The sequence below is a fragment of the Periplaneta americana genome, chromosome 14, assembly GCF_040183065.1.
Source record: "Periplaneta americana isolate PAMFEO1 chromosome 14, P.americana_PAMFEO1_priV1, whole genome shotgun sequence".
Classification (NCBI taxonomy): Eukaryota; Metazoa; Arthropoda; class Insecta; order Blattodea; family Blattidae; genus Periplaneta; species Periplaneta americana.
Genome location: NC_091130.1, coordinates 49,475,526 through 49,489,735, shown reverse-complemented (window position 1 = coordinate 49,489,735; position 14,210 = coordinate 49,475,526). Strand labels below are relative to the sequence as shown.

Sequence of the window (14,210 nt, the reverse complement as noted above, 5' to 3'; positions counted from 1 at the left end):
GCTTCAAAACGTTTAAAAGTTCGAATAATTTTATCCATAAAATTTTACGTAAATTTGTATATTTTGATCGTATTCTTTTCTGGCCATTCCTATGTACTCCGCTGTTGTCCTAAACTATCTCAATTTCCGGTAGGAGGCACTTTTCAATGTAATTACGAAAATTATTCTCCTAAGAATGTGTCCACTATAAAATATATTTTATTCGTGAGAAATACTAAAATGACAAAACCCAGAAGAATATCTCGCGGTCTGGTATAATTGATGCCAGCCCGACGGTTGAGTAACACTGTTCTAGAACGTATAAATGTGGAGAAGTATTTTTTAAATTTACAAACATATAATAATATGTACTAGAACACTGGAGCATAAAAATAGTATAAATAGGCCTAGTGTAAAACAAGCCTTTGAAGAGATTTCCTGCCAAACCGCTGTAGCAAACCTGATATAGCTCTCCCTAAACATTGTCTTATCAGCAAGAGCTGTAGAAAAAGTATACGTTCACGAAGAAGTTCATTGTATTGCTGATGATGGAAGCAATTGTAGGATCGATATCATAGCTGTAAATAGGAATAAACAGACAGCCGAAATAATTGATCCTACCATCGGATTTGAAATCTCAGCCACTCAACCATCTGAAGTGAACGAAGAGAAAAAGAAGATCTACGAGCCCACGATTCAGTACCTATCGGCGACATACAACATAGAAAAATTCACAGTTACCGGTCTCTTCTTCGGAGCGAGAGGCACCATTCCGAAAGCCTTTATAAAGTGGAGGGAAAAATACAAGCTGACGAGAGATCTTCAAGATGCCATTGTCACCACCATAATAAAATTTTCTGTAGCGATATTTCGTCAGCATCTTTATGGTGTACATTCAATTTAAATTACAGGTGGTTCTATTTTTTTTCTTATGTATTATTCACTTTTGTCTGAAACCGGTTTGTATAATTTTTCATTTTAAATTTTATTGTGAGCTATTCTATGTCGCAGGGCAAACCCAAAATATTGGGTCAGACTACTAAATTAAATTAATTATTCTGTTTTCGACCTTCTTTATTAGGCCCTATTCTAGATTATTAGGCCTACCTCAAAATATTACAATTCACAGTTTATAGTAGGCATTCATGTAATTCAAGGATGTAAATGAAGAGAAATCGTGCGTGACGTATTATCCCCATCCTTACCAGCCTAATGCACTGATGTGACACTGAGAGAGGGGTTGTTTATGTCGAAGCCATGCGATCCCCCTCCAAATCCATCGCGCGCACCTAAATCGATAGGAGGAGGTAATGAGGGGAAATCACTCTTTGAGTCACATTTTTACACCTATGATGTAGTTACACTACAGAGTGGACCATATCGGTGGGACACATTTCAAATGACTAATTCTAGGAATGAAAGAAGCACATTTATTAAGCACTATATGTAACTCATAACCAGTCCTCTGATTTTTAGGTTCGAATAAGGTAGGTTGCAGCGATTTTATGTAAAAATCCCTAAATGTGTGCAACACAAAACATTCTTGAGCGAAGATAATGCCTAAAACTATGTAAATTTAGGAAATGTTTCAGTCTATGCTAAACGAGTCTAAAAATTCGCCCTCTACTCATAGCCAAAATACAGGAGTTCAGCACTATGTTCATCGTTTGATTATCACATTCCACAGATGAGCACCACCTTGACGAAAACATTCTTGGGCTCTTTAGTCATATTCTCCATAGTGTAGTGCATCAAATCGGCTTGTTTTACAAGTGAACATTGTAACTGGACACAGCCTATAATATGTACACATCTACAAATAAATAAATAAATGAATAAATAAATAAATACACAAATAAATAAATGGATTGATGGATGGATGAATGACTAAATGAGTAAATGAATTAATGAAAAAATAAATAAATAAACAAATAAATGAATAAGTAAACAAATAAATAAATAGTGGAAATTACAATAATACAATAAATCACAGTAAAAAGCAAAATCTTTTACACTGACTACTTGCTTCACAAGTCCCTACACATTTTGAGTAAAGGCTGGTTCACAATAAACCGGAAACGAGAATCGGAACGAAAACGAAAACGGTAAAATTGTTAAAATGTGTACATTTAAATGTGAGCATTCACAATTAACGAAAAGCTTGCCGGAGCCCAGGATCGGGAACGGAGAGTTGGCCAAGGTTCAACTTAGGCGTTCACGTTTCCGATGACAGCCCACTAGATTCATCTAAAAGCTATTTTGTCGTCATATATTTTGTAGCAAGAAGACCGTAACATAACCTATGCATTATTTTGTTCTGTGCTGTGCATCATGGAGCAAGTTTTATTTGATGAGATTCTAATATTGAGTGTTGAGGAAAATCCTCACGTTTACGATAAGCGGCGCGCCTCGTATAAAGATGAGAAAATGAAGGAGAATACGTAGCTTTCAATAGCTGCATCTTTGAACACCGATCGTAAGTGAATCATATTTTATTACTGTATTGGTTGTATTACACACTACATATTCATGCTTAAATTCAATAACTACTGTTGTGTTCATTTTTGTTCTATTACAAATATTTCTTCTCTAATTATTTTACGTTATGGTAGACTTAAAATAGGTTGTGATAATAAAGATGCATGGGCATATTTATAGCGCCGTACCAAATGAAATATTTCAGTTGAAATTTCGAAGTTGGTTAACCTGTGTTTATGTTGGCTGTCTTGTACTCATGAGAGAACTTCATTGGTCAATTATACACAAATAACATCAGAATGCGTAATATCGACTTTACATATCGTTATTGACATGCATATCGATGTGCATAGTCGTCTATATTCTCGGTTTATTGTGAATCAAAAATTTTCATATTCACATCCTCTGCTTCTCGTTTTCATTCTGGTTCTCGTTCCCGGTTTATTGTGAACCAGCCTTGACTGTAAACATTCTAAGTGTTTCAAATGGAAAATTCCTCCTTTCTGACAAAATAAATTTTCTCCTTTCCTAATGAAGTACTCGCTACCAAATCCTTCTATTAGAGCAATAATATCTCAGCAGACCTAAAGTATATACACCGCTCTATACTTCGTACATATCTACACTCTTACGGATTCCTCAGACTCTCTAGGTTACCAAACATAGGACTCTAACTATCACCTTTACTTCTTAACTTTTCTCTAGAATATGACATTAGTAATCCCTGTGGAAGCTCACAACAGACTGAGGTGAACTGTACGCATGCAGTACCAGACAAATGGCCTTGAACATCAGTGTGTAGGACAGGCGACACTGTGACAGGAAATGATTCTGTACGTTCTACGTCGCCATATACGAAGTATTCTGTACTTAGAGGTGCAGCGTTAAGAAAATAAATCGTAGCAGCACATACTCACCGATACAAGGCGATTGGAGTTTTCTCTTATAATTGTTAGGATTTTAATGTTTTTCTTTTCAAAAAAGTATACAATTCAACGCTGAATTTTACAGAACATCACCTCTTTCCTGAAACTCGAAATAATATTCTAACACTGTAATATGTTGGTTTTAAAAAATAACATTTTGACGTGGATACTCCTATTCTTTTACACCGAGGTGTGGCTGACAGTTTGAAAACGACACGTGACACTTTTCGACACACCGTGGTCAACGCTTATAGCCTATGTCAGAAACTATACAACCTAGAATAATTTTAAGGTAAAATTGTTCTTGGGCCGGGTATCGATCCCGGGACCCTACGCTTAGCGCACGAATGCTCTCCCGACTGAGCTACCGCAGGAACCATACACGACACCGCCACAATTTTTCCTTTATATCCACACAACTGTCCACACCTGTGAAGTAACGGTCAGCGCGTCTGGCCGCGAAACCAGGTGGCCCGGGTTCGAATCCGGGTCAGGAAAAGTTACCTGGTTGAGGTTTTTTCCTGGGTTTTCCCTCAACCCAATACGAGCAAATGCTGGGTAACTTTCGGTGCTGGACCCCGGACTCATTTCACCGGCATTATCACCTTCATTTCATTCAGACACTAAATAACATAGATGTTGATACAGCGTCGTAAAATAACTCAATAACTCCACACAACTCAAATGGGCTGACAAGACGCCAGAACCAAACTTTGAGTACACACAAATTCTGTGTGACTTGTCAGCCCATTTGAGTTGTGTGGATATGAAGGAAAAATTGTGATGGTGTCGTGTATGGTTCCTGGGGTAGCTCAGTCGGGAGAGCATTCGTGCGCTAAGCGAAGGGTCCCGGGATCATCAATACCCGGCCCCGGAACAATTTTTCTTCGAAATTATTCGAACTTGCTTTACAGGGAGCTACTACCTGAAAGCCAGATTTGTATTATACAACCTAGATTTAAGTGACATTTACCATCGTGTAGAGCAGCAGTCGCCAGAACACTGCACTCTTGGGCTAGCGTCACTTACCCGCGGGTCACTTACAGCACCAGCGTGCAATCGTGGCTGCTGGCGGGTATGCTGTCTCCCTATCCATTCTGCACGACGAAGCATAGGCCTAATTTCTTGCACCGCTTGCACTCTACCCATTTCAGCGAGTGCTGACGACCAGTGATGTAGAGGATATAATTAATTATGCACGAGATAATATCACATTCGCTTTCGCTGAGCGTTGTATACATTATAGGCAACATCTTAAAGCCAAGCGTCAGAACGAACAAGACGCGAGCGTGTACAGTGTTCCTGCGTCTGTTGTGTCTGATATCGATATAAAAGGCGTCATGAAGTACAGGGTGGGGCAGAGCAACTTGCTTATTTAGAAATTCAATTAAACCAAAAATAATGCAGATATATATTTCATTCTTTGAACAACATCAAGTACAACATGTAAATTTTATGTTTACACAGTTTTAAATATGAGATCACGCAGATGGCGTCCATTATTTTCAATACACTGCGTTAATCGAAGTCGGAAGTTTCGTTCAACTCTTTCCAGCATATCGACGGTTATGTTGGCAACAGCTTGACGAATGTTGTTCTTCAGATGAGCCAGGGTCCTAGGACGATCGTTGTAAACAAGTGATTTTAGATAGCCCCATAAAAAATAGTCGCAGAGGGCTAAATCAGGCGACTGTGCAGGCCAGTGCAGATCGCCCCTCAAGGAGATGAGGCGTCCTGGGAAGTGTTGCCGCCAATTTGTAGGGATGAAATTTCAGTTCTTCATGAAGGATTCGCCTCACAGAACGAGCAGACAACCCAAGAGCAGCTGCGTGTTTGCGAGCAGAGCGCCGAGGGGATCGCGCAACAGAAAGTCTTACCATATCAATGTTTTGCTGTTCGTGGAAGCCCAGGTTTTCTTTTCTTCACATTACCAGTTTCCCTGATGTTGTTTACCCATGAAACAATCGACTGTCGGCCAGGAAAACGACCACGGGGCGCAATATTGAAATGGGTGCGGAATGCACGTTGCGTGGCGATGATTGAGCGACCGTTAGAAAAGTATGCCTCGACAGTGAACGCGCGCTCCACCTTCATCCACTCCATGATGCTAACTAAACTAAGCGGAGCTACAACTTTACGCTCCGCCCCCTCGAATGTGCTTACCCCCCACCCTCCTCGGAGCAACCGTCGCTTCAGGGCACCAAATTGAAATAAGCAAGTACTACTGCTACCTGGCGATATGATTCGTGTACCTAAAATTAATGCGAAGCTCAAAATAAATCGTATCATTTTATTTCGCCAGACCATATAATTATAGGTAGGAGCTCACACAAATGTTAAGATAAGTCTCAAGAGCTCTTGCAACGATGCGAACTCGTGTACTTTTAATTTACGTTACTTTTTTCTCCCCATTCATTCATTCATTCATTCATTCATTCATTCATTCATTCATTCATTCATTCATTCATTCATTCATCTTTACCTAACCTGAAAATTACATACTAAGAGTAAAAAAGGTGTTTGATGCATTCCAAGGGACTTCATAAATTCCGTATCACTTTTTATTTTGTCCATTAATTAGACCAGTGGTCGTCAACACTCGCTAAAATGGGTAAAGGGTATTCGGTGCAACATCATATGCCCCGACGTATAGCAGGCAGAGAGGGAGGGAGCATACCCGCCAGCAGCTACGGCGCACCATAATATAGTCTCTTATCCGCGGGTAATAGACGCTAGCCCGAGGGTGCTCTGTGCTGATGACCGCTGAATTAGACAGTTTTTAGCTCATCTAGGAAACGTGATCTCGCACCCTCTGTTATTTCTGTATCAGATGTTTAATTTCAACATAGATTGAGAACGAAAGTGGGACGATGAAAAAAATCCGGAGATGCAGGCGCAATTTCTATGCGTGAATACGTCGCTGATAAAATTGCTTTCAAGGTTAACGTCGGCAGTAACAGTCATCTCCTCTTTCCAGATATCCTGAAAACCTCTGCACATCTCAGCTTTGCTGGGACTCTGGGGGTAGCCATACCGCATGCATTGGGAGTAAACATGAATGTTGCTATAGTAACCATAGTACGCTATCATTTGTTGCCCATTGCTTATACGCCCGCGCCGACTTGCGCTGCATATGACTGGATATTGCGACTTTCCAATTTTAACTTGTCTACTGCCGATTATTGCTCAATTGAGGTTGTAGCCTTGTTCGTTACGAATCGTTTGACACCATTTCGAACATTCTATCGCTTAGCATTCTCGAGTTACAGTGCCTGCGCGCGACACACCAATTCATGCAACTTCCCTCCATCCGCGTATCGCTAGATAACGTCACCGGCTCCAACTCAAGGTCACATTGGCTACATTGATTCTTCATTTGTCGATCTCCGTTTACTGCATAGGAATATGTGATGTAGTTTAGAAATTGTAGGTGCGACAAAAATTTGCCTGAAAATCTTTCAGTCGTCCTTCTGCGATGGCAACCTAGTACTGGACCGAACTTACAAACGTATTCACTCAAAAACGCTGCAATTACAAAATAACTGTAAATTTATTCGCAAATGGAAGCGGAGTTTGTGCAAATTTGTGTCGTTTGTGATGATAATGATGATGGTGAAAATGATGATGACAACAACGATGAAGTATAATTTTGCTGCATTGGTTCCAAAGCGATATCAGTTAAAAGACGCTGTAATAAAGATGTAGGCCTTTGTGTGGTGTGGCAATATCATACTTACTTGAATTGCGACGATATCTGCATGGTGCGCTCTCGAACCGCCTGAATAAAGTCGTCATGCCCCGCTATCTGGCTTGTAACAATGGCGAACTGATGCCACTTGTATCTTTCCAGGATGCCCAGCATGGCAGCTGTCTGGTGTTCCAGGGATGGAGCGAGTTGCAACTGGAGACTTGACTGCGATGCTCTCTGGGAAAAAGAAAATGAACTAAAATGTTGAAGCCGTGTTGGTGAGTAACAGGATTATTTTGAGCTTGTTACCTGTCGGTTCACTGGAACACAGGAAGTCCATTTTTCACTTTGGGGAATATGTTCCTACAATGTAATCGAATGTACAGTACTACTCAATGCTACATTAGTGGTCAATATGTCTGTATGAACTTCATCTTCTATTTTACAGCTGCGCTTTGAAAGGTATTAATGTGACAGCTCTTTAGCATCTTTACCTTAAGAGATAATCACTTACGATAGCTCTCGTACTATCGATACTATCGATAGTTTTTCCTACTATCGATAGTTATAATCAAAACTATAGACTAGATAGGCCTACTATCAATAGTCATTACAAACTTTTTTTTGTAAAATTGATTATTAATAGTGTTGTGGGATTTAATGGATTAATCTAATCGATCAATCGATCAATTTATTTAATCGAATAATCGAGTCGATTAAAATTAATCGGTTGTAGTTGATATTAATTATTATTTTGTTAATACAAATGCGTACTAAAATTTCGACAATATTTCTCTCTCGGAAATTGCTTACTTAAAAGCACAATAGTATTGTAATTTTCTAACTGTAAACCAGGTAGAGTAGTTAAAATCTTTGCACAATCACTTCAGAAAGAGATGGAGATATGAGGACAGTGACCTAGTCTACCTCTATTCAAAGTTGAAACACAATACGAAACCCTTATTAAGTTTTATGGTTTTCCAAGAAAACTTCCACCTTATTGTCAGCTCATCTTCCTAGCATATGAAATTCATACTTTTCTGGGAATCGCCCCCTCATCCTTTATAAAATAGCCATGTCTACACTGTGTGCAAGTGAGAGCGTAACTACCTTCTTCTCTTTCTAAAATCTGGTAATTAGATTGCAATAGGGGCCAATCTTCTGTTTCGACTGCAGTTGCAGTTTCTGTACTGAGTTTGTATATGAAGGTTGTGTGTTTAGTTTGATAAAGAAAAAAAATCAGTTTTCTGTGGTTTGTGAAAAGTGTAAACTCCATTATATCATATGAGAATTTCAGAGGTAAACTCGGTGAAATGTTTGGATTTAAATTGAACGAACGTGTAGAAGTACTTGACAGAAAATAGTAATATGCGTTACAAGAGCGGTATGTTGAAGTTTTCATGTTCGAGGAAAAGTTTGAAAAAGCGAAACGTAGTTGAGCTTTTTAATTTCCGAGAATTGAAAGAAAACATACCGCTCGTGTATCGTACATTATTTTGTGCGAAGATCGTTTATTACATACCTGAAAGAGGAATTTCTAATTAGTTGCAATGAAATCTCCATCTTGGTTTCTGTTCAATGACGGCAATTTTGGAAAACAAAAATATCTATCTTCAACATTGTTGCTTTAAAATGTTTTCTGTGTTTACTATACTCCAGCAAGCCGTGATATAGTTTGTCTTTTTTTCCCCCAGTCTATAAATGCGAACTTAAAACAAACGGCTTCGTTAATGTTACATGCATCACGAAATGCAGTAACTTTAGTGGAGTTGTAGAGTTTACTTAATTTTTGCAAATATTTAAAAACAATAATTAACAGTGCAATTTAGGTGAAATTGCAGTGGTAAGTTTCCAATTTATAATTATTACTATATTGAACGTCTCTAAAAATAATATGTTAAAAGCCTAAAGCAGTAAAATCAATATGTCACTTAAGCGGTAAGAAGAGGGAAATTGTTATGTGTGTTCGGTTGGGAATACTGAATGTGGAATTTTAGACTTACCGCAGGTAGGTTTTGTGCGGAAACCAAGCAAATACGCACGATCTCGCACAAAAGTTTTTTCGTTTTTAGTGATGCAGGGAACACTGTTACTAAACGTAGAGCGGCACTTAATTCGGAGCGTATGAATGCACTCACATGTTTAAAATCATGAATGGGGCAGTATTAACTAGGTGTGTCTTCATACTTTTTGTTATTTATGTTTGTCTAAAAAATTTCAGGAGAAATTGACACAATAAATTATAAGCCTCATAATAAATATGTTAGTAAGTAATTGAAATAGTTGTTTTGTAATATAACGATACAATATATCTATCGGTTGTCTGGTTCAAAAGTGCGACAACTCAAAGAAACAAGTTTTGAGATATCTTCAGTTGAATGTTTCAAATAAATCACCTAGAAAGGAACAGAGTTCTGGTTCATAACCACGACAATTAGAAATGAGTCAGTATTCAGGACGAGTATATCAAAATCTTCCAGTTCATTATTAATACATATCGAAATGTACTAATAATGAATTAGTAAAGTCCATAGTTATAATTATTTCTAAAGCAGTTTATTTCGTTTTATTTTTTTGGTTGTAAATGTAACTTATCTCAATACTGAATTGGAAAGAGCTCCGAAAGGGGCTTTCAGTAGTATAAATAACTAAAAAATGGCAATTTTTTCGTTGTCGCACTTTTGAACTGGACGAACGATATACAGATATACAATATTTAATACTTATGCTTATCACTGAACACAAGTTAAATTTAATAATAATTGTGTATTACAGTATATTAAAACATTTTTTCAACTCGATCAAAACTCGATTAATCGATTAAATTGAAATAGTTAATCGATTAAATATTTTGATCGATCAACAGCACTAGTTATAAACTAAATATATTTCTGAATTAATATCTAAATGTGCACTGAATTATTAAACTAATAATACATACTAATTGATTCTGAATTACATACTAATCACACACAATGTCATAATGTGTTCTTAGTCCCAAAATTAGCTACCGGTAATATGATTTTTTAAACATGTGACCATTGCTCCAAGGAGAGGTTTCCCATTGAAATAAGCATTTCCACTTTGTTGGGATGCAGACGGTTTCGCCTTTCATTGATTAACTCTCAGAACAAATACATAGTTTATGTACATATTCTACGTTACTGTGTACTGTTTAACATAGTTAAACTCTCATTTACCAAAAAAAAAATGTATAATAACCTTAAGATCATCATTTTTTAATAACTATATTGGGTCTGACAGTCCCGGAGCGAGCATTTACGTAGGGAAAATATGTGCGAGATCCGCCGGGTTAAGTTTTCAGTTTTGGATAATTGTCTTTCCGAGAGAACTGAAGATCCCAATGAATACAGCTACCTCCTGACTAAATCACTTAGATGTGGGTAAATGGCGTATGATAAAAGGAACGGATAAGACGAAACAAAATACTGGATTTGTTTAGTTGAATATGAAAAAGGTCACTGAACCTTACTGAACCTTCTTCCGATCCTGCAGTCGGCTCCTCTAACACATCGCCCCCTCCGCCCCGTACGTGGTAGCTAATAGGCCACGTTCATTTTCGACTTTTTTCCTTCAACATTTTCTAGAGCTTCTTCAGTGAAGCAGCGTAACACGAAGTGAGACAAGTGGCCAACAGGCGTGGAGCTCACATATTCAGTTTTCTCAGCCCCAAACTCCCTTTCAAGGACGCGTTTTCGCGTACTTTTTAAAGTTTCTTCTCCCATTTCCTATCTTTCAATTCAATATTTGTTATTCTTCATTTTCTATTAAAGATTCTTTATTGAATTCTGTAAATTATGCTATATCAATGTGCAGTATTGTTGGGTAGTCGTTTGAACTACTACTTTAGCATAATGGATTAGACCAGTGTTGATAAGTGCAAGGATTCATTATTCGGCGTAGAGATTTTTCACACGAAAAGGGATGTAGGGATTTTTAAAGAATAATAACAGAAATGTAAGGATTTTCAGTGTGTGTGTGTGTGTGTGTGTGTGTGTGTGTGTGTGTGTGTGTGTGTGTGTGTGTGTGTGTATATGTGTGTGTTTTTTTTTTGCCTGTTTATTGCTCAGGGACAATTATATGCTCTTAAAATGCAGCAAGAAGCCTAACGTACAAATAAACATACTGTATTGGTCTGTGGATTCAGCAGCATTTCAGGAATATCTCTCTCTCTGTCTTTCACTCATAAAGTCACAGTCACATAAGAGCTTGTCTGCTTCTCTATTCGCAAAGTCAGACTACAGTATTTTGTACAATTTCCAAATTTATTTTTGCCTCAAATTTGTTAATTAAGAGAGCAAGTGAAGTGTTTGCTTTCGCCCAATTTTTCCTTTGCCGAAAAAATCGCCATAATTGTTTAAAGCTACCAGTTCTGCAATTTTGGAAAGAAATTGAAGAATGTCAAAATTGAAATCTCAACTCATGTTTCAATATGTAGCGAAAATTGCCAAACTTTTTCTTTTTCTGTGGCACTCTAATGCTTCTGTGGAACCCGTATTTTCTATGGTGCCTGAGATTAAAATAAATAAATAAATAAATAAATAAATAAATACATACATAAATAAGTAAATAAATAAATAAAATAAGTAAATAAATAAATAAGTAAATAAATAAGTAAATAAATAAATAATTAAATAAATAAGTAAATAAATAAATAAGTAAATAAATAAATAATTTAATTGTTGTCGGGCACTGTTTTACCATTTTTGCGTGTAGAACTAGACATACGCAACATGAAATAGGTGTGCTATGACTATCCTCTAACATAAGAAATGATTCAATTATTTAATGAAAGCATATAGAAACGGGGCCAAAGAAAGGACGACATTTTTGGACACTGGGTGAAAGAGAGGTGGCAAATGGCAAGGAAGCCCAAGTCTAATTATAACTGTAAGTACAAACAACTTTTTCTATTTACCACCATCTTGTATTGGCCGAATTAATAAATTGATACCAAATGGGACCATTGAGCTTTGGTTTGACCATCGTAGGAATTTTTTAAATTATAATGGGGATTTTTTGAACATCTGTAGACATTTTTGTCTGAAGTAAATCTGACAACACTGGATTAGACACATCTTTATGAAACGAAATGCAATATGTTTTTATTGGATGTGTAATTTGTAGAGACGGGACAAAATTAAGGATAGGTATTTGTTTCTGTAAATTTGTGTAATGTATGTGAGAGGGGATGTTATTTTGTTCCAAATTAAAAGGGACTTTCATCCATTTCTTTACTTTCATCTGTATTAATTAAAGTGTCGCTTACCCGTTCCAGTCCTGAATTGTCAGCGTTCCAAGCAATCACCGGAATCCCGAGGTATCCAGCTAGTTGTAGAAAGTATTGCGCCGATGCGGTCTCCCTCCCGTAGGTCTCGTAATTAGTGAGAAACAAGATGGTGGACACATTGCTAGCAATGAAAATCTTGCACAAGTTGTCCAGAATCCCTGTAACAGAAATATAACAATAGTATGTGAGTAAAACTTTGATGTATTCTAATTTATATTACAAATTAATTTATTTTACATTAACTATTACACTTGTACTACGTCATGCTAAGTTTGACCAATGAAATGGTACCAAAGGTCGTGTGTCAACCAATCATGGCTGTTTATCGCTACAATTTTATCACTTCCGTAGCATTTGTTTGTTCTCAACATTTCCGTAGCATTTTACTATGATGTACCGAAGTTCACATGATATTTCAGTGCAGAAATAACTTTCCTATCCATCCTTCATCATATGGTAACGCAGAATTACTGCACGGAAATATCATAATTATGTACTTCGGTACATCATAATATGATACGCATAGGTAATCACTTTGTGATTTAAAACGGCTTTCATTCCGTCGGATCTCGGCCACTTAGTCACCAGTAATGAGAGCACCTCTGTACATAGTGTGTTGGACATTGTGCCACTGTCATGCATTCTGTGACACAGTACATGTGGGTAGGCCACCAAAGGGAAAGTGAGAGGTAGAACTGAGAAGGATTCAATCCGGCATCAGAACTGGAATCCGGTGTGGCTTAGTGGATAAAGCGACAGCACGTAGAGCTGAAAACCAGGGTTCGAGTCTCGGTGCCGGAGATAATTTTTCTCCGTTCTACCCATCCTTCATCCCTAGCGTTTGTTTCTTTTGTTTTTCCAACATTTCAAAATGCAAATTCTTTACGGTACTATAAAACATGCTTTGCGATCGTCATTTGTTTCCCGCATAGATAATCAACTGAAAATGGCGGCACAGTTCAAAGGTTTTGGTGAAGCTAACATTAGTGAAATAGAATTTTAGTAATTCAATTAATGGCTATTTTATTGTATCAGACTACTTTATTTCTTCTAATCTTTATATATTTTCTTCTATTTTATTATCTCATTATTAGTTTCTTTGTTTACTAACATTCTAAATTGAAGAGTCCACTGCAAAAATGATGGATGTCATTTGGAATACATTTTTCAGGAGAAGCAATTGAAAGTTTGAAATGCTTGGCGCTCAAAGCTTAAATGTGATTTTCCGATCATTACTGGACAATGACTATCAGTGTTAATGCCATATAACTCTCTATGTACATTCTATATGTCTTAAGCTGTGCATTGACATCTTGGTTCATTTTCGACAAGAAAGTGACATCCATCATTCTTGCAGTGGACTCTTCAATTGCAAATTCTTTACGGTACTACAAAACATATTTTGTGATCGTCATTTGTTTACCGCATAGATAGTCAACTGAAAATGGCGGCTCCGTTCAAACGTTTTGGTGAAGCTAACATTAGTGAAATAGAATTTTAGTAAGTGAACTAGCCGTACCCGTGCGCTCCGCTGCACCTGTTAGAAATAAATATAAAGTAATTACATAATTAAAATAGTACGTTTGATCCAGGGAACATTCTTGATTGATAGAAGGATAAATCGTTTAATATCTTACTTAATTTAAATTTTATTTAAATAATTAATTAAAATGCGATCATTTTGATCCAGAGAGCAATCATTTGGTGCAATGACAATTCCTTTAGCATGTTTCTTAATTGTTATTACATGCAACCATTGTTTAATGAACAGTGACATATCATTTGGTTTTAATGTGTTTACTTTATATTACTTGCTTTATCTTTCAGA

At 37.1% G+C, this 14,210-nt stretch overlaps 1 protein-coding gene across 1 annotated transcript in view; it reads right to left on the bottom strand.

Annotated features, from left to right (window-relative positions):
• The window catches only part of LOC138712998 (glutamate receptor ionotropic, NMDA 2B-like), a 584,228-nt gene that overhangs the window by 550,126 nt on the left and 19,892 nt on the right, over positions 1-14,210 (bottom strand). The window contains exons 2-3 of the mRNA XM_069844679.1: positions 12,362-12,540; positions 7,121-7,308 (exon numbers count right to left, since the gene is read on the bottom strand). Coding sequence (XP_069700780.1) covers positions 7,121-7,308; positions 12,362-12,540 — 367 coding nt within the window. The remainder of the gene's footprint in view (positions 1-7,120; positions 7,309-12,361; positions 12,541-14,210) is intronic.